Below are 23,862 nucleotides of genomic sequence, written 5' to 3'. Positions count from 1 at the left end.
TGGATAAAATAAATACAAGTGAGCAGAAGAAAAAAAACATTTTAATTGTACTGCCCACACTAGCACTTTTGACTGGTAGTGTACATTCTCAACAAACCTCAGTTTTGGGTGAACTGTTTCTTTAAATCGCGATGAAGCACTGGGGTGAGCGCAGTGCATTATTTGCAGTCGCACAGCTATCAGTTTTCCTGCAGTTAGCCTGCGCTGCACATTCTAACTGTCCTACTGGAAATGAAAGTTATTGAATTAATTCTAGGGTTTTACTCAGCATGCCAGCAATGGTTTTGTGCACATATGTTTTAATAAAATGTTGACCTCATAATCTTTGATCAGAACGTCATAGCGTCCTGCAATGAGTCATATGTAGCGTAGCCAGCCGCATTTAGATCTGCCTGCATCAGACAGGACTATGAACTCTGCAGGAGACGCACAGCGCTCAGCTCGGCTGCATGTGTAGGAGGTGTGCTGTGAGAACTGACACAGCGGCTCTGCAGACCTCCTCTGTAGCTGTCCATGTAGGACTATATCAGAGATGCTCTCAACTGAGAGGCTCTCTTTGTTTGATTTCAGTCTGATCCTCAAAGCATCATCGCGGGCGCTGCGTCTGCCGTCTGTGAGACAGAGGAGCTCTAGAGGTGCTTCTTACATGCAGTGGCCATTGACATTAAGATCATTTTTACTGAAGAGCTCAATACAGGAGTATCAGGTTTCTCCTGCTCAAGACACAGTGGTGCTGACTGACACACACACACACACACACACACACACACACACACACACACACACACACACACACACACACACACACACACACACACACACACACACACACACACACACACACACACACACACACACACACACACACACACACACACTCCTATCATTATGGGTTCATTCCACAGGCTTAATGATTTTTCTACTCCTTACCCTAAAACCCTACAACTAAACCTACATTTTTACATTCTCAAAACACTTCATTCTGTTTGATTTATACACACACTCATGCATTCTCTGACTTACAGACACCCACAGAGCAGTTCAGAAAGAAGCATCAGTCAGCAAGAGGGAGTGCATTAAAAAAGCATGTTTAAAAAAAAAAAAAGGCATTTATTTAAATTGTATCAATAATAGTGGGCTAAGCAATGTTTTCCTTTTTTCAAGTTGTATGTTGCCTGTTTTAACTTTTCTGAATTCTATATTATGATGAGATGCAAATTTATTATCAAAAATTGTCAACTGTCAATCAAATTACTAATTAATGTGTATTCAACAACTTAACTAATCTTTATAAAAAGTAACCAAATGCAATTTAAAATAAAGTCCTTTCATTTTCAGGCCGCACAACAGAGGTTTACTGTTTAAACATGGATGATAAACGTGACCCTGGACCACAAAACCAGTCTTAAGTAGCACGGGTGTATTTGAATATATGGCCAAAAATACATTGTATGGGTCAAAATGATCGATTTTTCTTTAATGCCAAAAATCATTAGGATATTAAGTAAAGATCATGTTCTATGAATATATTTTGTAAATTTCCTACAATAAATATTTCAAAATTTAATTTTTGATTAGTGATATGCATTGCTAAGAACTTCATTTGGACAACTTTAAAAGCGATTTTCTCATTGTTTTGATATTTTTTGAATCTCAATCTATTTTATACAGTCTATGATCTCAATGTAAAAAATAATTGACCCTTATGACTGGTTTTGTGGTCCAGGGTCACAAATCGTGATATTATACATCTCTACTGTTTAATTATTTTTCCTAAATTTGCCAAATTCTGTGATATTCCACATTATACAGTATATTCCATTTGTTTAGCTTGATTCTGCACATTTTCTGCATTGCTGAAACCAAAATGCTCTACGTGACAGGCAGAGGTAGCTGTGTGTGGTCTCTACGTGGCATACAGAATTTAGTGTGGTCACACTGTACTAGATAGATTTCAATCAGATTTCAAGTAGAATCATGTAAGTTTTATGAGAATTTGCCAGATTCTGCAGATGTCCTGTAGGTGTTAAACACAGCCTGCTTACCCATACTGTTGGTGGAGCTGCACCACATCAGCAGACAGGCCGTGCAGACCACATTCAACACGCCGAACAGAAGAATCCTCCATGACTGAAACACACAGACACTCAATCAAACCACTGCTCATCTCTATCAACTCAGTTCTGAAGAATCATTCATGAAACAGCTGCTCACTTCAGCAGCAGTGCAGACACTATAGTGTGAGTTTATGTGCGAGATGAGATGAGGCCTTAGGTGAGAAAACCAGTGAAACACTGACCTCTGCTGTCAGAAAAACATGCTACAACTCTGGCGAAAATTATGGAACCACTACACTTGTGATGTTCACCCATTTTTTTTACTTTTAAAACAAATAAACCAATCACAGATATGACACAAAAACTATTTTCGTTTAATTTTTCAACATACTGGTTATGTGAAACATACCTCAAACAAATGAAATTAAAATAGTGGAATGAATGTAAAATTATTTTCCATACCAAGTAGAGGAAAAAAATATGCAATCATTCAATGTTGAGGACAAAAATATGGAATCAGCTTGTAATTTGTATTTCTGAAACATATCTAAAGGCTAATTAGCCAGCGGTTAAAAGAGAGCTTACAGACCTTAACAAGCTGTTGAACTTGGCTAATTGTAAGGAAACATGTCCCCAACAAGAAATCTGGCAGATGAAATGATGGAAAGGATTATAAAACTCCTTCAAGATGGAAATCCATCATGGAGTGTGGCAAAAGAAGTTGTTTCTAAAATTTGGTGTAAGTATAAACAAAATGGAAAGACTAAAAAATGAAAACATACAGGTGGATCAAGGAAGACATCAAGCGTCAAGATAGAAAACTCAAAGCAATTTGCCTTGAAAATAGAAAATGCACAACGAAACAAATGAAGAAGAACAAATGGGCAGAAACAGTCGACGTTTGTGACAGAACTGTAAGAAACCGGCTGAATGAAATGTGATTTACATATAGAAAAATTAAATGAAAACCAGCATTAACACATAAAAGAAAACAAGATTAGAGTGGGCTAAAGAGAGTCATGGAGTGTGGATGATTGGATGAAAGTGATATTCAGTGATGAATCACCAATCTGCAATGGACAAGAAGATGATGCTGGATCTTTAGTCTTGTGCTGTTCTAATGAATCTATAAAGATGACTACCTGAAGAAAATGATCAAATTTCCCAACTCATTTCTAATATGGGGTTGAATGTCAGGTAAAAGACCATCCTTACCTCAACAGTCAATTCACAGGTTTACACTGAAACTTTGGACACTTTTTCTCATTCCATCAATAGAAAAGAAGTTTGGTGATGATGTCAGTATGATAATGCACCTTGCCACAGAGCAAAGAGTGTTAAAGCTTATCTTCAGGAAAGGCATATCAGCTCAATGACATGGCCAGCACACAGTCCAGATCTCAATCTGATTGAAAATGTATGGTGGAAAAAAAAAAAAAAAACTGGTCCATGACAAGACTCCATCTTGCAACACTGATCTGTCAACCGCTATTCAAGTAAGTTGGAACCAGCTTGATGAAGAATATAGTTTTTCATCAGTGAAGTCCATGCCCTAAAGATTTAGGCCATCATAAATGCTACTAATTGTGCTTTTTGGTTGATGATTCCATACAATTTTCCTATACTTGATATGGAAAATAATTTTCTATTAATTAAAAGAGTTTAATCTCATTTGTTTAAGGTATGTTTTACATGACCAGAAATTTTAAATAATAAACAAAAATTGTTGTGTCACATCTGTGATTTGTTTATTTGCTATGAAGTGAACAAATAGGTGAACAACATCTAAGTGTGGTGATTCCATCATTTTTGCCAGGGGTGTCCAACTCAGCTCCTGGAGGGCCACAGTCCTGCAGAGTTCAGCTTCAACCCTAATTAAACACACCTGATCCAGCTAATCAGGTCCTTCAGGCTTATTTGAAAACTGCATGGTTTGTGTGTTGGAGCAGGGCTGCGGCCCTTCAAGAACTGAGTTTGACACCCCTGCGCAATTCTGACAGCACCTAACCTCATAAAACCAGTCTGTCTGGATTTCTGTAAACTCCTTAAATCATAATCAACAAATGCTTGTCAAAACTTCCATTAACAGTATGCAAGAATGCTTTGATATGAATAGTTTTTTAATTCATTGTTGTTGTGTTTTTAAATCACAGCTTCATTATAGTTCAGTCGAGAGAAGGCGCTGCTGAACTCACCCGTCTGTCAGAGGTCACCAAACTAAACTCCTGCGCAAACTTGCCCAGGACGGAGCGGTGAGATTTGCGGAAGGGATGTATCGTACCCTGCAGCAGTGGACAGAGAGAAGATCAGAGCACAGCAAAATACATTACCCACAATCCTTAAAGTCAGGGTTCACAGCCAATGAGCTCAGCAACAAGTGAACTCTCCCATAAATGCTTTGCGAATAACATATCCGAATAAGAAAAAAACGCATAAACTAATAATCAAAAGTTTAGGGTCAGCAAGATTATGTAAAAAATATATTAATAAATGAATAGTTTTATTCATCAAGGACACATTCAATTGATAAAAAAAAAATCAGATTTTTGAATCCTGAAAATTAAAATCTATCAAGATTTCCTCTGGACAATGGTTTTCAACATTTGATAAAAATCATAAACATTTCTTGATCAGATTTTTCATGAAAATCAGCATATAAGAATGATTTCTAAAGGATGTGACACTGAAGACTGGAGTAATGATGCTGAAAATTACATTTTAACATATTTGAAAGTGTGAGTGTTTATATGAGAGTCTTACCAGCAGCACATACGTGTCAGTCTCATACTTCTTTCTGTGCACTGGAGCATCTGAATATGAGAATCAAACACACATATTAATATTTCACAGACAGTGTGAGGGTGTTGATTCCACACAAACTCTATCCTTGTGTCTGAATCCGCTTGAAGTGTTTCTGCTGCAGATCTTCCGTGATTCCTGTCCACAGAAAAACCACGAAACTGTCGCTCACCCGAGTCCTTGATGTTGATCACGTCCAGCACCACCATGTCCGGTTTATCCGAAGGCGACACTTTCCTCTCGGTGACTCCAGATGGCACTACATCGGGTTTGTTGCTCAGTTTTCTGCTATAATAATCAGAAACATGACTGTGGTATGGGTTAGTATGAGCCATAACAGACGTGGACGAACCGTCCAGCGCCATCTTTACTTCCGCCCAACGTCACACGTCACGACATGACCATAGTTTCACGACAGCCAATGAGAATAAAGAGTTTCTAAAAAAAACGCGGAGAATTAACAATACTTTCAATTAATTATTTATTCATTGACAATCTATTAATACATGTTTTTATCATTATATTTATATACTTTATACTGCATTAAAAAGAACTTGGAGGGCTTTACATTTGACAGGAGTAAATATTTACACAGGAAACGACGTCATCCCGGTAGCGCGCCTGCGTGACTCTGTCCTCTAGTTCACGTCGGGTAGCTGCAGCACAACAAACAGTGTTTACTTCACACCAACTCAATTCAACTCAATTCACTTCAACATCGTAACATCTTCTGACCGACAATGGCTGGAACTCTGGCGCGCAAGGCCGTGGATCATCTCCGCAGCAAAGAGTTCAGAGATTACCTCATGAGGTCAGTCACTGTGTTCCTCATTAACGAGTCAAACAATGTCAGCGTGTGAGAATTATGGAGGAGAATGTCGTGTATGAGTGGCAGCCGCACATACTGACTGCTGTCTGTGAGCAATGTTCAACTTCATAATAATGGCAGAAAACCGCAGCTGAGTGTGTGAAGGGCATGAGCTGCAGTTCCGCTGTGAGCCTCTAGGCGGCGCGTCAGGCGTCACAGGTTCAGAGTTCAAAAATTGATGCTCATAAATATAAATTGCCTCATAAACATTTTACAATGTGTGAAGCTGTATTTCTTTAACAAAATCATGATTACACTGGAATTGGTTTATATAAACCACCGCAAGTCATTATCGACAGTGAAATATAAACATTCTCACATTGCTACTCATATTTTAATGTCATTGGTTTAACTGCTCCTGAACTTAGAGCATAATAAAACGCCTACCTTTTCCTAGTAAAGTTGTTCTAGTAGTGTTATGTTTAGTAAAAAAAGTAAAAATGTATATTTAGTGAGTGTTCATTTTGAACAACCCCACACTTGATCTTGTATATTGCTTGTCTTGTTTGTTTTTGATTAAGAAAGTGCTTGTTTTAACTTGATCATTTGTGATGATGGTTTTATTTCATGCTCGATCTGTGGCTTCCTGTGGGATCTTCACCTCAGCACAGTAAGTTCTCAACATTATGCACTGCAAAAAAGGTGTATCTTGTTTAGCATATTTGTCTTGTTTCTAGTCAAAATATCTAAAAATTAATATCATCCTAAATTAAGATGCATTTACTAGATAAGCAAAATGAAAAATAAGCAAAATACAATTATCTGCCAATGGGGTAAGTGAAATATTCTGAGTATTTTACTTACCCCACTGGCAGATCATTTTACTTCTTTTAAGCAAAATGCACTTAATTAAGTTTTTATTTCTACCTAAATGTCTTATGTCATTTTTCTATTCTAGTAAATGCATCTTAATTTAAGAATTTTTAGAAATTTAGACTGGAAATAAGACACAAATACAAAGTAAGATAAGCCTTTTTTTGCAGTGTGTTCATCTTTATTACATTTTAGTCTAATCATAGCACATGTGCGGCGATTATAGATGTCATGTTGTTTCAGCATTTCTGGGGTCCGGTGGCAAACTGGGGTCTGCCTATCGCCGCCATCAGCGACATGAAGAAGAGTCCAGAAATCATCAGCGGCAGAATGACCTTCGGTACGTGACAGAACAACGGCTTGTGCAACAGTCTGATATTGTGAAGTCAAAGGTGATTCAAGGTGTTTTTACTTGTTTTTCCAGCTCTCACATGCTACTCGCTGCTGTTCATGCGCTTTGCCTACAAGGTCCAACCCAGAAATTGGCTTCTGTTCGCCTGCCACTTTACCAATGAAGGAGCTCAACTCATTCAGGGCAGCAGACTCATCAAATTCAAGTATGACCTTCATCTCCTGTGTGGTTTCACACGTCTGTCTGATTTCTAATATGTGACCCTAGACCACAAAACCAGCCATTAAATTGAGAATAAATCAGCTTTCCATTGATGTATGGTTTGTTAGTATATAACTATTTGAAAATCTGAGGGTGCAAAAAAAATCTAAATATTGAGAAAATCGCCTTTTAGAGTTCTTAGCAATGCATAATACTAATCAAAAATTAAGTTTTGATACATTTACTGTAGGTAATTTACAATTTAATATCCAGTTAATTTTGGCACAAAAGAAAATTTGATCATTTTGACCCATACAATGTATTTTTGGATATTGCTACCCTGGTCTAGTGTCACATATTATTCTCATGTTTACCATAAATATGTATCTGGCTTATTTCTAATTGTGTTCAGGTTAGTCTGGTTCTGTTAGACTGTATTATAAGGTAACACATTATCTTTTTCTCATTGTCTTCATCAGCATGGAGAAGAAGACGGCCAAATGATAAAGGTTCGGTTCCACAACGGTTACAGTCATGTTTTTAGGAGAGCCACCAATCTGTATCACAACATCTGATCTGTTTTAACTCAATAAATAATCATTCATATACATAGATGATTGGTTTTATGCTATTTTCTCTGTTACACAAATAACATTTTAAGCCTTACAGCAGTCTTGACGGTTAGAGTTTTTTGTTATGTAGACAAGTTTGATTAATATATTTCCATACATAATGCAATCAGTGTGTATGTTAAAAGTGAATATGCAGGAAATAAAAAATGTAATGTTTTTGCTTTTATTGACTATCTATCTATCTATCTATCTATCTATCTATCTATCTATCTATCTATCTATCTATCTATCTATCTATCTATCTATCATGCTGTTCTTCTTGCAAAAGCTATCAAGGGCCTTCAGAAGAAATTACATTTATGTTGTTGTCATGAAACAGAGATAAGATAATTAATGTGAAAAAATTGAGCAGGGTTAAAATAAATTGTGCTCCATTGAGTAAAGGCATAGAACATGAGGGTGAATAAATGATGCCAGGATTTTCATCCAGCTATGAATGAACTGTGCTTTCCAAAGAAACCAACTTGTTCAGACTGATTTGTTAAAGAACATTTAATATTTGACAAACTAATACATTAACACAGAGATAAACTAACTGGCAAGTAATCAAACAGTAAAACATTGTTCAAAGAATGCATAGAAAAACGTGACTGTGCAAACATCTACAGTAAACAAATCCTAGCTCAGGTTTCAGGCAGGCGGCATTGATCTGGCTTCACTTTCTTTTTTTAATGCATGAGAAATCATTCACTGCACCTGTAACTTCACTAACTAGGAGCGAAAGAATTAGTGTTTCGCAGCATTTCTACAAGTCATCCGCAGTGACGGTAAGATTACTGGGATTCCCCAGGACCAAATCCTCATCTTCATCCTCCTGCAATGAACGAAACAATTGTAAAAACAGTCTACTTATCCAGTACTGTCAGATTTTTAGAAGGAAAACACTTAATATACAGACTGAATCATAGCTTAATGGCAGCACTAAAGAGCAGTTGCTCACCTCATCTCTTTCTTTGTAGTCCTTCTCTGTGCTTCTGTATGATACCACGTGGATGAGGGTGTATACTCTGTAATGGAAAACAACATGTTTTCACATCTCACATAATCAAGTTCCGTATATGCGTTTGTGTCTGTGTATAAAAGTATATTGATCGTTCAGGTACCTATGTGGCAGTGCGTCATGTGTGTTTTACCTGTGATAAAGCATAGCCAAGAACTGAACGATGAGCAGAATGGCGAACGACAGCAGAAACATCAAACTCAAAGGCTCCACTTTCAAGGAATCTGGTGCCAGAGTTCCGTTAGGATAGTACTTGGGAATATTGATGCTCAGAACTTCAGTGCCAATGGCCTGAAGGAAGAACGTTGCTACAATCCATAGGACGTTAATTATGAAGTACAAAAACACTGCCTGCGAATCAGAGAGATGGGCTGTTTAGTATTTGAAGTCATGAGCCAGAAAAGATGAGCTATTCATTGGCCAACCATACCTTGTTCCGTAGCGACTTCAGCTCCCGTGTCACTTCGTCGAGATGAGCTTTGTCATCTTGTATTGGATGTAGATAACGCTCTAGCAGTTTCTCCCAGAAATCGTATTCATCCTGGTGAAATAGGGAAACCCAAATGCATTACTCATCCAGCTTTTCCCAACATGATTAACCCTAATGAATCTTCTGGATTTGTTGCTCTTGGAACAGTATTCCTGTCAACCAGTTAAAGCTATCCTAACCTTGTTCACCAAAACCAATTTCTACTCATCACTGGTTAAGGCAGAAGTTCCAGGCCCTTTCCATGAGGTTAAATGCTCACAACTGATAGCTCTCTTTGCTTACTGAGATTGAAGTAGGTAAGACATGTTCCTGGATGAATATCCATTGTTGATCTTTGAACAGAATTCTTGTCAACCATATTTCTATAAGCCAAAAACGATTCTTAAATGTGAGCTAAACATAAATGTTTTTGTAAGATTTGTTCTCCATAACCTGTTAAAAGACAGCATATGCTGGTTAGGTAGGTTTTGATGCTAGGATGCTGGTTTACCCTGGTCCTTTGCTGGTCAATGCTGGTCCTAATCTAGTTATGCTGGTACTTTGCTGGTCAAGGACCAGAAAAGGACCATCTTAAACCAGCATACCAGTATCAAAACCTACCTCACCAGCATATGCATTTTTTTTTTTTTTTTTCAACAGGGAGCATGATGCTTAACCTTAGCATCTAATACCTCTTAAATTGCTTTCTGTGATTTGGCCAGTCTGGACATGTTCTTGGATCAACTTCCTTGTTCCTGTCAAATGATCAGATTTTAGGGACAAAGTTGGGGTTAGGGCAGGGTTGGCAACTATAGAGTTTAGCTGCAATGCCAGTCAAACACCTGAACAAGCTAATGAAGGTCTTCTACTAAAACTGTTTTTCTCAACCTTGTTTCTGGATGCACCCCAACTCTAAACATGTCTGAACTCCAAATCAAAGATGCATGAATCAACTCAAAAGCTTTAATAGAGACTCCAATGTCTGAAAAGAATGGGTCAGATAAGGGAGAGATTCAAAGTGAGTACTATTGCGATTGCAGGAACTAGGTTGAGAAACGGTGTACTAGCTAAACTCTGCTAAGCGGATCTCGAGGGCCAGAGTTACCCACCCCTGGTTTTTAGGGGCTAGTTTATGGTCGACTGGAGTTAAGGTAAGTGTTGTGCTTGATGCATTGACGGAAATAAAGATCCAGGAACATGTCCTACTGGTTTAAATCTCATTAGAACACGAACCATCCTCAAATCATTACCTCAGTCAGTTTCTCAACCTGTGGAGCCACAAGTGTTCTTTCGATTGCTCTCTTGACACGTCGCTCCAGTCGCTGTGCTCCGTTCTCGATGCGGTTGGTCTTCACGATGCGCCTGGCGGCTTCATTCAAAGCATACTGAAGCTCTTCCAGCTGAGCCACACTCAACACATCCTCAGGACCCACTTTATCCTTCAACTCCTCGTTCAGGGTGTCGGTGAGAATCAGCACCAGTTCCTCGCACAGATCCTCCTGGTTCTTGTTTCTCAAGGTGTATCGGATCTGCTCCTGGAGGTTTCTCTTCAGATTTGCGTATGTCAGTTTCTTCAGGAACTCTCTCTTCACGGGATCCACCCAGTCTGTCCGTTTAAATAAGAGCAACGTAAACTATTACTCGATGCACAGATCAACTCTACACTCAGAAATGGGGTACATGTTTACTTTTACTACATCTCTTACCACTCTCAGGCACAACTACTCTCGGCTCCAGAGAATCGTATTCATCAATATCAAAATCATCATCGTCGTCATCTTCATCATCATCAGAGTCTGTGTCATCAATAAACAAGTCGATTTTTTTCGCTGAGCTTTTAGAACTCCCACTGTAAGATTCATTTGAAGCAACAGTTGAGTAAACAATAAGAACTTTTCAGCTCCATTGCAAATGAATTTCAAATATTATTTACCTTTTATCAGAGCAATTGTCTTTTTCCTCATTGTCTTTGTTAAGATTCTCTTTGGACCCGTCCTTCTTATTGTCCTTGTTAAGATTCTCTTTGGGCCCGCCCTTCTTATGAGTCATTTCGTCTAAGTCCAGGATGTGTTTGTTCACATCCAAGCTGCTGTGGACTTCATGGGTGCTCTGAGACTTTGGCTCTTCCGGCTCGTCCGGCACAGGTTTGGCAGCGGGTGTGTTTGGATTGACGGCTTGCTGGAATTGTTGAAGGACTAGACTTTCGGTCTCTTGAGTGACTTGGACTTTCACATCCCAACAGCACATTTTGCAGTCACGATGGCACACAACACCCTTTTGCTTTTTCTGCTCCGTGCCCTTGTTGGATTCTCGAGTGCCCCAAGACACAATGTGCATGTTGACTAGGGAATATATTGTGAGGAGGAGATATCCACTGGGAATGCAGATGAAGTACATCAGACCATAAATAATCAAAGTGCACTCTTGAGGGTGAAGGATGGCTGTCACCATGTACAGGATCGCACCAGACACCAGAAAGAGTCCAGTAGGAGTTATAAATGTCCCCTGTTTAACCATGTCACCTAAAATAAGATGTCCAAAGAAATGGAATATCACCAAATACAATTAAAAAAAATATATATATATATATATATATATATTAAAAAACAACAATTAGCAATGATTACCAATAATGGAAAAGAAGGATGCAGTCATCAGGAATGCATATATGACACTGAGAATGGCAGCAATTGTGATTTGGAAGTTGGGTTTGGCCACAAAACATATGATCATGTAAACGGTTGGAGGTATAACAGCAATTATTATGCAAAGGGTGCCTTCAATTCCAAACACAAATTGGAAAGCTCCTAAAATGGAAAACAAAGAGAAAATTAGCAGACTCTCCACATCAGTTTTCATAATTTTACTGTCTTGGGGCCTGATTAACCAGGTGTCTACCAGATTAGGTAATACACAAGTCCTAAACAGGTTGACCAAATGGTCTAACCTCAGCCCCATCAGAAGCTGGTTTTAGCCGATGTTTCCAGCAGGGCAGCTGAGCTACCGTAACATGTTCTTACTCAGGCTTTGAATATTTACCTGCTACCATGAGGGTTACAGAGGCCGGTCCCAGGATGGAGGAAGCCACAGTGAAGATCTGATAAAAGATGTAGATCATGGATATAGAGGTGTTCCTCTTGACCGTTTCTGCCCCGCTGTGGAGCAGATCGAGAGTGTTGGCCAGCGTTGAAGGACCCCATCGGCGCCTCTGGTTGTAAAACTCTTTGAACTCTTGTGGTGAGTTGGTGTAAGCATCTGAAGCAGCGTTATACTCCACCCGCCAGCCCTGCTGCAGGAGAAGAGTGCACAGCCAGCGGTCCTCACCTAAATGTGAGAGATTGAGTAACATGATGCACTGATGGACCATAGAGGAACCTGACTTTCAGCATTCATACAGAATCATCTACACAGAAACACCAAATGCAATAAGTCTTAGACGTCTTGCTAACCATCCACTTTACTGAACAGAGGGGCTGAAAGCGATAGTTCACCCAAAAATGAAAATGACCCAATGATTTACTCACCCTCAAGCTATCCAAGATGTGTGTGTGTGTGTGTGTGTGTGTGTGTGTGTGTGTGTGCACCTGGTATTCATCACATTGTGGGGACATTTCTCAGGTCCCCATGAGGAAACAGGCTTATAAATCATGCACAATAAGTTTTTTTGACGAAGTAAAAGTGTGCACAATCTCCTGTGAGGGCTAGGTTTAGGTGTAGGGTAGGTGTAGGGTGATAACAAGTACGGTTTGTACAGTATAAAAACCATTACGCCTATGGAATGTCCCCATAAAACATGTAAACCCAACATGTGTGTGTGTGTGTGTGTGTGTGTGTGTGTGTGTGTGTGTGTGTGTGTGTGTGTGTGTGTGTGTGTGTGTGTGTATGTGTGTATGTGTGTGTGTGTGTGTGTGTGTGTGTGTGTGTGTGTGTGTGAATATTCATATTTCAGACAAATGCAATCAGAGGTATATTAACAGAAAAATGTCCTGGCTCTTCCAAGCGTTATAATGGCAGTGAATGGTGGTTGAGAAGTCCAATAAAGTGAATTTATCCATCATAGAAAGTGCTCCACATGGCTCAAGGGGGTTAATAATGACCTCCTGAAGCAAATAAATGTGTTTTCATAAGAAAGAAAAAAAAACCTTGAGAAACCGTAAAAGCTTCTGCTAACTTTCGTAAATGTGTACACGAGAGAGTGGCATTTTTCATTCATCATCTGCTGGAACGTCACTCTCTCATGAATGCGTGTACGATAGTTAACGGAAGCTAGAGATTATGGTTTATAAAGTTTTAAATATGGATATGTTTCTTACACAAAGATTTGGTTTGCTTCAGAAGGCCTTTAGTAACTCCCTGGATCTATGTGCAATATTTTTTATTAGTGATTGATGCACTTTTTCATTTTTTTTAAATCTTGACCTCCATTCACTGCCATTATAAAGCTTGGAAGTGTTTTTAATATACCTCTGACTGTATTTATCTGAAAGGATAAAGTCATATACACCTAGGATGGAATAAGTGAATCATTGGGTCATTTTCATTTTTAGGTGAACTATAACATAAAATGTGCATATGTGAGTAAAGTGCAGGGCCCGAGAACAAAGGTCTGACACATTTTCAAAAACTGCAGTACTAAAGTGTCCATAGGCTATTCAGATGCTTTATGTCTCATTGGATGCCAAGATAGAACGTCAGTAAAGACAAATGCATAATATAATGTCACTGAAACTTATTTATTAAGAGTAAACAAGACTTCTAGTGGAGGCTAGTGACATATATGATGCTGTAGAAACAAGAAGGGATTTTGAGCTTAGGCGGGTTTACCTTGATCGTACTGCACATACTCAGAGGCTCGTGAGGCTTTGGTGGTGTATCGTTTCAGGACGTTGTCATCCATCAGTGCAGATCCTCTGAACAGACTGAAACAGCCTGGACTGCACAGAACCGACCCAAACACGTGCTCCGCCGTCTTCTGAAGCCAGTGACCCACTGCGTACTCGAACTTCTGATACCACACCATTGGGCCTGAAACATCACATGCACATAGAGGAACATGAAAAAAGAAGTGTGTTTATATTTGGGATATGTCTTTCAGATAGCTGAACACTGTTATCATATTGTAAAAGCTGGCAGTCATGTTTTGTTAAGATTAGCTATCTGATCTTTTCAATTGCTCTGTCACTCTGCAGAGATTGCCCGGAAAAGGTTTATGTCTGTGGACTTTGTATGTTAATAAGCATTTGAATAGCAGGCCTATAAAAGGGCATGTCAGTAACTGCTAGAGAATCCAGACCGCAGCTTCACTCCTCCTTTAAGTCATATACGGTACAGGTTTTTGTCAGTTTTACATAATACCGTTATGTAATGTGACATTCCCAATAATCAAAGGTTTTTTCAAAAGATGACAATTTCTGTCCAATGGTTTGATTTTTTTTTTCTCTGAACACAGATGATTTTTACCCATTCCAGTGGGGTGGATCCGTCCACAGGCTGCGCCCACAGTGTCATACATTCTCAGACGATCGACGAGCAGTATAAGAGCGCCGGGTTGAAAGTCTGTGTCTCCATCCAAGGCCATGATGTAGGTGTTTTCGTCGGATATATGCCTTCTCTTGACGTCGTTGTCATAAGAAGGTAGCAAATAACTCTCGCCATCTAATGATATGAGACTGGCACGAGACGGGTTGTTCTGTCTCTGTAAGAACACAGGATGTCAAAAGCAGAAAGTTATCTTCAGCCATTTGTGCTTAGAAGGTCATCAGTTTCTATGGTTTGCCTCTTGGTGTCTCTCAGGTCTCTAGGGGTTTATTCGAATCATTAAACCAACGAATCAGTAGTAGTAGTAGTAGTGAAGCTTGACCTTTACATCACTAGTGACTGAATACTCAATGATAAAAGAAAATCAGAACTTACTGTTATTTTCTGAGGGTTTTTGACATTGTATCCTTTCCAGCCAAGCAGGTAATACAGATACATGATCTGAAAATGCACACATGCTCAGTCTGGATCAGGTCAGACTTGAATTATTTTGCATAGTGAGGAATAAGACTTTGATGTTCACCTGTGACCATCTCTTTTTGTTTCGAATCAGTTGTTTGTCTTTAAGGTGGACGAAAAGCATGTTTCCCTCTGGCATGACAAACACAAGACGACCACCATACGGCGTTTCGATGATGGAAACCTCATCGGGCTCCTTGTTTGTAAACACCCTTGAAGGTAAAAACAGTGAAATTTAATTTACATCATCAACATCGGTCTGATCACGGACAGGAAATCTTTGCCTTACCTGTACACCTCCATGACTACTTGTATGAGGTCACAAACATAGGTGTTGACGAACTTTTTCTCTGTCTCTTTTTCTACCATGAATGCATCATCGACAAAAATATGGCACTCAAAGTCAAAGCAGTCCTTGTGTTCCTCCTTCGGATCCCCTCGGTATCTGTCCAGTCTGACACCAACCAGCAAACAAACAAACAAACCACGTAGGTTAAGAAAAGCCTTAGTGATCATTTACAACTAGGAGTTTTCTTCACTTTAGGGATTTCAGGCAACTAAGCTTTGAGCTGAAATATATTTATATCATAATACCTGAACATAGAAGTCATGATTTTCAGCATCTCGTCGTATGTTTCATGCCACATTGTTGCACAAAGGTAAATGACACAGTTTTCCACATCATCGTTGCTGCTGCTACTACTACACAACATAAAGAAGGAAAGGAAACGGTCAGATTTAGACCGAATGTATGCATTTGTACTGTATTACATGTATCATTTCACACACATCATGATTTTACACGTACCTCTCATTGTTTGCCGAACGAACTGCCTTCATTTTGGTGTTTAGCAGCATAGAGAGATCAATGAAGGCGGATTCATACAGGCGGCGTACGAAAAGTTGCGAGGTGCGTTCGATTCTCTGCACCTTTATTTTCCACACGTAATACGTGCACGAGACCAGGCCCAGCCACATGCAGACCCCCTCCAGCGCCAACATGGAGAAAGGCCACATGGAGTTTGGATTGTTGATCGACGTTTTGCAGATGCTATGGGAAATTTCCAGAATTACAACCGGGGTGGTATTGAGGTCCTTGAGACTTGCAAGTTCGTTACAAAATGGCCAGAAAGGACTATGAATAGTAACGTTTTCCATGGAGGTGTATAATTTAGCAATTTCAGATGTAGGGGCCAAACTCCCAGCCTGCGTCAAGAAAAGTATCACGCCCAGGATTAGCGTTGCCGGACCGATTAACGACACGGGCAGAGCAAAAGCGTATCTCATGGAGTGGATCTTGCAGCCCACGACTCCAAACCAGTGGCACGCGGCAGAGCAGAACGCCTGCAGGAAAAACAGCCCGAGGCCTATCCCTACTGTGCCTGAACTGGCTTTGGTGAAATCTTCCCATTTGATGATAATGTCTTTTTTGGCACACAGGCAGTAATACAGGAAGTACACCCCCAAAGTCAATGCTATTCGAATGGGGCTGGTGAACAGATAAACAGAGTCTCTGAAAGAGTCCAGCTGACTGAGCATCTCCTGAATGTTAGTGCTGGCCTGAAAAGGGTTCTCCCACCAGTTCAGAGAAACCAGCAGCGATGCGAATATGGCAATGCCGACGTACATGTAACTACTGTCTGCTTGTCCCGGGACATAAGACGAATCTCTCACGTAGTAGTCGATCCCCAGTAGAACGTAGCCGCTGAGCACTAGAAAGAGGGAGCATATTGGATAGAGGATCATCCAGCTCTGTGATTGCAAGCGGAAGACGATCTGAAACACGGCTGAAAGGATGCAGATGCCTCCGGGGATGGAGAGATTTGTCAGAACATCAAGCCTAGGCATCACGATGAGTACCAGTATCGCCGTCCCGATGGCCACCAGACTCTCAATCCCACACATCTGCAGAAATATCGACAACAGCGTTACATGTGGTATACATTTCATCAGTTCATGCGTGTTTGAGGAGGAGAACTACACTCCTCTTCCGTCAAGTCATTATTGTTATACAATAGCACAAGGAGATGGATTCAACGTCCTGCACCTAGTAAGTCTAACCTGCTGGAAAATCCAGCTTTTGATGGTAACTGGTTTTGCATAAGTTTTAAAGGGATCATATGATGTGGTTTCTTGTTTTACTTTGTCTTAGGAGTGTTACAAGCTGTTTGTGCATAAGATCTGTAAAGTTGCAAAGCTTAAAGTCTCAAAACCAAAGAGATATATATTATAAAAGTTAAGACTCAGCCACACCTCCCTAAAATGGCTCGTTCAAACACGCCCCACTGCTCCACGTCACGGGGCGAGTAGATTAGCATCCATATGTATATGGAAAGAAAGAACGCATAACTTTTACTGGCTGTACTAAAATGAGGACACAAATAGAAATCAGGGGTTAAGTTATATTTTCCTGAACCTGGGAGAGCAGCTTACAATGCCAGCTGTACACAAAGGGTTAAGGCTATAAAGTGGGGCAGTTCTGATGTTGCAAGGACAGTCTGTGCTCCTGACTCGCAGCCTGTAAGTACGCTTTCATATTTAAAGAACTCAGTACTGACTATTTAAATGCGAGTTTTGAGAGGTGTGGAGTAGTGCTTGTTTCTCGTTCTACCATCGCAAATGCAGACATGGTGTTATGTTTACGTGACGCAGCGTGATGCAACGCATAAAAAGACAGTATGAGTCATTATAATCAGTAGTTATGTCCCCACTGGATGGAACAAATGCCTCGTTTATAAGGTTTTTATTTTTATTTTTTATTTTTTTTTTGTCTCATCCCGCTTGGAAACTGCATATAAGGGGCGAAACATTTCCGTCACACGCTTGAGGTATTCCGCCAATCACAATGCACTGGATAGATGGCCAATTAGAGAACACCTCGGTTCCCATCAACGATGAGTTTTGTAAAAATCTACGCATTTCAGAAAGGTGGGGCAAAGAGGAGCAACAATAATGTACAACAAATACACAAAATAATGCTCTTTTTAGCAATATCATATGACCCCTTTAAAGCTGTAGTGTTATGGTCTTTTGGTTGTTCTGAGTGCTTGATTAACTGGATTACCAATTCCAATGTCCAATGGTCTTGGACATGGAGTTGTCACATTACTTGAAGTTGTTTCAAGTCTGATTTGGACTTATCAGAAAGCAATGATATCTATGTATTACTTATATCTGTTTGATTCATGGGCCAATGTGTCAAATGGGACTTTTCCCTTTTAATTCCTCATTACCCACTTACAAATCCATTTATTAGGAACTGTTGAACTCATACAAGTATTCTCACAAGTATTCTCCTGTGTTAATCTGCATCACTTCAACTCACGATTGCCAGCGTCCTTGGGTTAGGGGCCACATAGCTCTTGAAGACACACTTCCACAGAGACTTGAGGAACATCAGCAGGTTTGGCATCACTAGCACACACATCAACATCAGCGTGTAGAACTGTCTGTCCACGTCGTTCCTCAAAGACACTGGACTGGTGAGAGTGGTCAAGACCAGCAGAGAGCCCTGCAATACACAAAATGACAATGTCAGCAACTGCAATAAGAAACAAGATAATTGTTACATGCAATTATTCAAGTAATAACAGTAAATTATGCATAATTACAAGCAGCTAACTCCTAGACCAAACCTAAGCCCTAATCTTAACGCTACAATGTTAACAATAAAAGTGCTTAAAAAGGTTTTTTTTTAGATTTTTGGTTCCACAAAGAACCATTCAGTAAAAGTTTACAGAAAGGTTCTTCAGATACTTAAGGTTCTTTATGGAACAATTTATACAAAAAGGTTCTTCTATGGCATCGTGAAACACCTTTATTTTTAAGAGTATATAGTAAGTACATGTAGTTAATTAATATTACATAGTACTTCTATGCTTACACTGTAACAACATCACCTTAAACGAATAAATAAATGGTAACAGATACAAATTAGAGTCACATTTTGTTATATTTTTATGTTTATAAAGCGAATAATGGTTTACTTGGCAATGTGATTCATTTATTTCAATAACTCAACAATGGCAGTGTATGTGTTCACAGAAACGTGAATGTATCTTTAAGCATGAAGGCTCCAGATGTTCGTGACTTCCTGTTAATGTACACATTGCCATTGAGATCACTCTCTGAGTAAACAGTAATGGACAGTGGTTCTGTTATCATCTATAAATGTTGAAGATTCACCTTGCTCATAACCCCGCTGACCAACACGAGCAGGCCCACGATAACGGCCACCAAGTTCTGCAGGATTCGAAAGCATGTTCTCTTCTCCTCTTTTTCGGCTCCGATCGGGTTGAGCTGGAACGGGTCCCAGGTGTCCCTGTACAGACAATCATTGCAAATAGTGAACATTCGGACACAAGAAAAGCAGCTGTGAAGTGGCGTTTCTGAGGGATGATGAACAGTGTTAAGGGTTACGCATTACAAGTAACAGGAGTTGCGTAGTCAAGATTACTTTTTTCGAGTAACTACTAGTTAAAATCGTAAAACTCGTAAAATCTGATTACACAACTTGCATTACTTGTAATACATTACACAGCTGTTTTTTTACATTTACAATAAAATATCTGAATTATAAATAAGTAACGCCAATTACTTTGTTTTCCCATGTATTGACTGACAGCTCTTTTGTCCCCATGTTGAGAGAAATCGGGAGTAAGTGCAGAGGCGTTGTGTGCGCTGTGTGAACATGAAGTTACTTTATTTCTAGACTAAATGTGAACGTGCATTAATTCATCTCATTCGCAAAAACAGATTCAGTATTCCTCAAAATTATTAAAAACAGTGAACTGCAAACTCAAAACAAAATTAGGCTGATGATATAGGGGCAACTTTTTTAACAATGTTTGGGAAATGTTGCCGTCAATGGGCAACCACCCTGCTGAAAAAAACAGCTAAAACCAGTCTAGGCTGGTTGGCTGGTATTGGCTGGTTTAAGCTGGAAGTAGCTGGTTTTAGCTGGTCTCCCAGCCTGGCCAGGCTGGTTTTAGCTGGTGGTTTTCCAGCCTGACCAGCTAAGACCAGCCTGAGAAAAGGCCAAAACCCCTCTAAAACCAGCCTGCCGACCAGCTAAAACCAGCCAACCAGCCTAGGCTGGTTTTAGCTGGTTTTTCACCAGGGCAGGTGAAGCCCAGGGCCCATGACAGATGTAAATTATCCGGATGTAATGTAATTTGTTACGCTTTCTCAAGGCAGTTTTGCCAAATCTGCAGTTTTCCCATGGAACTTTAACACTGTTGCTGCGGGTGGTTTTTCATGTCCGCGAGTTGAAACGACCCCCCAAAAAATAAAATTAAATATGTTAAATTTACATTTACATTTTGTCATTTAGCACATGCTTTTATCCAAAGCGACTTTTAAGGACAATACAAGCAAAACATAAAAATATGTATATTCAAGCATGTATGTATTTAATCCCATTTTATTAACCAATGTTTTTACTGCTGACTTTTGATCCAGTTCGACCATACTAATAAACAAAAATTACTTAACATTTGTGCTTAAAGTGCCCCTATTATGCCTTTTCAAATATGATATTTCATGTAGTGTGTCATGTAGCTGTATGTGAACATAAACTATCTGCAAAGTTGTGACGCCGACAGTGCACTATAAATAAAGTTTTTGTCTATCAAAAAAAAGAGTCGGCTCACATTCGTCTAAACGAGTCGTCAGCAATTCGAATCTTTTTTCTGTAACGGCCACACGTCACGAGCTACACATTTGCGTAATGTCCGCCCACATTCAATTTCGCGAACAACTTGCCCGCCCACAAACAGCAGGCCTACCATTTTCACGTGGATTACATCATGTCAAGAAGAGGCCCTGCGCTGTGACAGCCTGTGAGAGTGAATTTGTTTTACATGCCCTTCCGAAAGATGAAACTATCAGTGGTTAACATTAATTTTTTCAACACCTCAGCAGTCCAATGCCAATCTTGTGTTGTGTTCGCGTCATTTTACTGATGACTGCTTTTCTAATCTTGGGGAGTAACGTTACAACGCGAGATTCACCAAACGCTTGGTTTTAAAAAATGGATCAGTGCCCAGTTTATTTGGACCGGCTTGCTCCTCTGAACTTCTACCTGTAAGTATGATTAATAATTGTATTTTCTAGCGATCGTTCAAAATACGTCTTTGTGTACGTTATGGTGTGTAACAACCCCGCACATGTCTTGGTAACCGGCTAACTTGCGTTTCTGTAGTTCTGTTGTTCAGCTGTGAGTGCAATGTAGTCTAAAAAGTCTTGTGATTGATGCAGCTTGACTGTCTGTCTGCCTTATTAGTTTAAGTAATGATAATGATAAACGATGGCTTAACGCAGTGTTATGGGTTGTACGTTACAGTGTTGAAGTTCACAACGTAGAGGTGTGCCCGGTTCGCTTACAAAAGCAAATTGCAAACACTGTCCACAGTTAACATATGACACCCACTGAGAAACGTCCTGCTCCAGTCGTGCTTGCAAAACAGTTTCTTGTCGATGTGACACTTCAACCGTTTCATCGTCAGACTCCGGCTCGAATTGATAGGGTAAAATCGAGGCCATCTTTTCTATGTATTGACAGGTCTCAGCAGCTGTCATTCAGTTATGCCAATGGGCGTTTCGTTTTGCGCTGAAGCGGTAGACCAATCCAAAAGGACTGCACCATCTGACCAATCACAGCAGTGAGGGCTCACGGAAAGGAGGGGTTTAGAGAGACTGATTCTTCGAACTGCTTCACACGAGTCGTTTACGAATCATTTAGAAACGGGGTAAAAATAAATCTAATTTTGGAGAAAACTAAAGTGTTTTTTGAACTTGCATACATGTAAACCTGTTTTAAGAGACTATTACAACAATATTAACTACCTTTAAAATGGCATAATAGGGGCACTTTAATTTATTTATTTATTTTATTGCTGAAGAGTATTGAACTTTCTTCTTGTGTGTTCTACTACAGACGTAAATTTACTTTTCCCTCAGGCTTATTCATTTCACTTTTTGTGTTAAAGATCTTTTACATTTGACAGAAATTTAAAGATTTAAAAGTAACGCATAAGTAACATAACACAATACTTTTCATTAAAAGTAAACGCAATTAGTTCCCTCTTGGGGAGTGACACAATGTTGTAATGCATTACTTTCAAAAGTAAGTTTCCCCAACACTGATGATGAATGCGTTCTCCTCAGGATTAAATGATCAGTGCATTACATCCATTCCATCCATGCTATGAAAATAATATGCTAAAAATACAGTAACAGAAAAAAAACAAAACACTAAACCAAACCACATAAAGAAACATCAGTATTAAAAAACACAGACACACAAAAAACAAAACCAGTTAATAAAAACACATTTTTTAAATCTCTTTTGTGAATGAGCTATTGTGTTATTTTAACTAAAATGATTTGACCTTAAAAATCAAATGAAAGCATTTAAGATGATGATTGATTCTATTAATGATGGTGTGTCTTTCACCTGTGACGGCCTTCTCTCTTGCGTCCCCGCTGCTTTAATTCCTCCATTTTTAAGTCCGATGCTTATTCCATGAACAGGTGCTGGCTTCTGTCGTGCTCACAAGGCAGAGTTAACTTAAATCTCATCTTAGTAATGGGTGCAATATCAGCACGCACATGGCTATAAAAGAGTTCAAAGATCTGCGAGATTCATCCCAGCTCAACATCCTTATTACATCCCTGATCGGAAAACATATTTATGACTCGGACCAAAGTCCAGTAATACTTTTAACATGTACTTAATAGCCTGTGTATTCCAAAGGAGGAATATGACATCTTGAACAATTTATAAACACTGAAGCGAAGGAACTAATCAATCCGCAGTTGCTCATTTGAAATTCTTTTAGGATCTCTTTACCTTATAAACTCCAAAAATGTTCATGTGTCTCACGTTTCACACTCATTATTTCACTGCTTTATTCACAGGAACTTGTGTGGAATTACACACATTTATTTTTGATGTGCAGACAATTAGCTGCTTAACCTTTATTGAAAAGACAGTTTATTTTTCATATTCATGTCCTGGTTCAGGTCCAAGGGTGGAGATGAGCTGAGAGTTTTATCACTAATACATGCTTCTGCGGGGGGAAAAATGACGCACGAGTTTATTACGCAGTAAACAGCACAGAGACTAGATAAAGATGTCCTCTGATAAAACAAACACCTGTCAATTTAGATGTGTTATATAATAATCACAATATTTCAACAGTTTGCCTCTTTTACTGAATGTCTTTCTTTTGTGTGACACTAACATACAAACCACTGTAAAATGAGTTGAGTGTACTCAAAACTGTTGATGTTGTTGTTGTTGGTTAGTAGAGCTTAAAATCTTTGTGGCAAGACGAGGCTGTGAGTTTTGGGAGCCAAGCCAAGCTTCTGTGGCTCTCAACCCCACCTTATTAATCACAATGATAATTATTTATAGCTTGCTTACATAAACATGACATTGACTCAGATCTTTATAGTTAAGAGCTAGTTGCCAACAGCACAATATAGTAATCAAAAAGACTCTATCACTATACTCGCATTTAAATAGTCAAACACCATGCAGTATTTAGTCTTAAAGTTTTGAGGATTCAGTAATATTTTAACTCAGAATATACTTTTTTTTAAACTACATATGATCAGTTCCCTAAATACCCCACATAATTAGGCACATGTCAAACCTCCATAAAAAAAT

General features: G+C 39.3%; 3 protein-coding genes across 3 annotated transcripts; 1 reads left to right on the top strand and 2 right to left on the bottom strand.

Moving 5' to 3' along the window:
- Window positions 1–357: 357 nt before the first annotated feature.
- Window positions 358–5,227, bottom strand: slc30a6 (solute carrier family 30 member 6). The gene is made up of 5 exons (XM_073834688.1): window positions 5,029–5,227; window positions 4,818–4,867; window positions 4,253–4,339; window positions 2,046–2,130; window positions 358–611 (listed from the first exon to the last, which is right to left on the bottom strand). Exons 1-5 carry the CDS (start codon window positions 5,219–5,221, stop codon window positions 358–360), a joined length of 669 nt encoding a protein of 222 aa, XP_073690789.1. The 5' UTR covers window positions 5,222–5,227.
- A 237-nt stretch (window positions 5,228–5,464) lies between these two features.
- mpc1 (mitochondrial pyruvate carrier 1) lies at window positions 5,465–7,888 on the top strand. Its single transcript, XM_073834345.1, has 4 exons — window positions 5,465–5,671; window positions 6,781–6,877; window positions 6,962–7,094; window positions 7,570–7,888. Exons 1-4 carry the CDS (start codon window positions 5,597–5,599, stop codon window positions 7,592–7,594), a joined length of 330 nt encoding a protein of 109 aa, XP_073690446.1. The 5' UTR covers window positions 5,465–5,596; the 3' UTR covers window positions 7,595–7,888.
- Window positions 7,889–8,199: 311 nt separating this feature from the next.
- On the bottom strand, window positions 8,200–22,781 carry chs1 (chitin synthase 1). The gene is made up of 19 exons (XM_073834344.1): window positions 22,645–22,781; window positions 19,374–19,509; window positions 18,514–18,699; window positions 15,997–17,093; window positions 15,783–15,890; window positions 15,478–15,642; window positions 15,253–15,400; window positions 15,105–15,170; window positions 14,652–14,886; window positions 14,016–14,216; window positions 12,231–12,515; window positions 11,819–11,998; window positions 11,125–11,713; window positions 10,898–11,040; window positions 10,442–10,797; window positions 9,153–9,263; window positions 8,856–9,073; window positions 8,663–8,729; window positions 8,200–8,536 (listed from the first exon to the last, which is right to left on the bottom strand). Exons 1-19 carry the CDS (start codon window positions 22,689–22,691, stop codon window positions 8,468–8,470), a joined length of 4,407 nt encoding a protein of 1,468 aa, XP_073690445.1. The 5' UTR covers window positions 22,692–22,781; the 3' UTR covers window positions 8,200–8,467.
- Between the last annotated feature and the right edge of the window lie 1,081 nt (window positions 22,782–23,862).

Source organism: Garra rufa, chromosome 2 (genome assembly GCF_049309525.1).
Source record: "Garra rufa chromosome 2, GarRuf1.0, whole genome shotgun sequence".
Taxonomy (NCBI): Eukaryota; Metazoa; Chordata; class Actinopteri; order Cypriniformes; family Cyprinidae; genus Garra; species Garra rufa.
This window is presented reverse-complemented; position numbering and strand designations above follow the sequence as displayed.

What these genes read in the sequence shown, in the direction of transcription:
- slc30a6 (XM_073834688.1), bottom strand. Translation starts at nt 5,221, where the DNA reads ATGGCGCTGGACGGTTCGTCCACGTCTGTTATGGCTCATACTAACCCA. An exon ending in GATCAACATCAAGGACTCGG is followed by an intron (nt 4,868 to 5,028) that starts GTGAGCGACAGT and finishes TCTCATATTCAG; the next exon opens with ATGCTCCAGTGCACAGAAAG. An exon ending in TGGTGACCTCTGACAGACGG is followed by an intron (nt 2,131 to 4,252) that starts GTGAGTTCAGCA and finishes TGTGTGTTTCAG; the next exon opens with TCATGGAGGATTCTTCTGTT.
- mpc1 (XM_073834345.1), top strand. Translation starts at nt 5,597, where the DNA reads ATGGCTGGAACTCTGGCGCGCAAGGCCGTGGATCATCTCCGCAGCAAA. An exon ending in GAGATTACCTCATGAGGTCA is followed by an intron (nt 5,672 to 6,780) that starts GTCACTGTGTTC and finishes ATGTTGTTTCAG; the next exon opens with CATTTCTGGGGTCCGGTGGC. An exon ending in AGCAGACTCATCAAATTCAA is followed by an intron (nt 7,095 to 7,569) that starts GTATGACCTTCA and finishes TGTCTTCATCAG; the next exon opens with CATGGAGAAGAAGACGGCCA.
- chs1 (XM_073834344.1), bottom strand. Translation starts at nt 22,691, where the DNA reads ATGGAGGAATTAAAGCAGCGGGGACGCAAGAGAGAAGGCCGTCACAG. An exon ending in ATCCTTCTTTTCCATTATTG is followed by an intron (nt 11,714 to 11,818) that starts GTAATCATTGCT and finishes ATCTTATTTTAG; the next exon opens with GTGACATGGTTAAACAGGGG. An exon ending in TGAAGTCGCTACGGAACAAG is followed by an intron (nt 9,074 to 9,152) that starts GTATGGTTGGCC and finishes TCTGATTCGCAG; the next exon opens with GCAGTGTTTTTGTACTTCAT.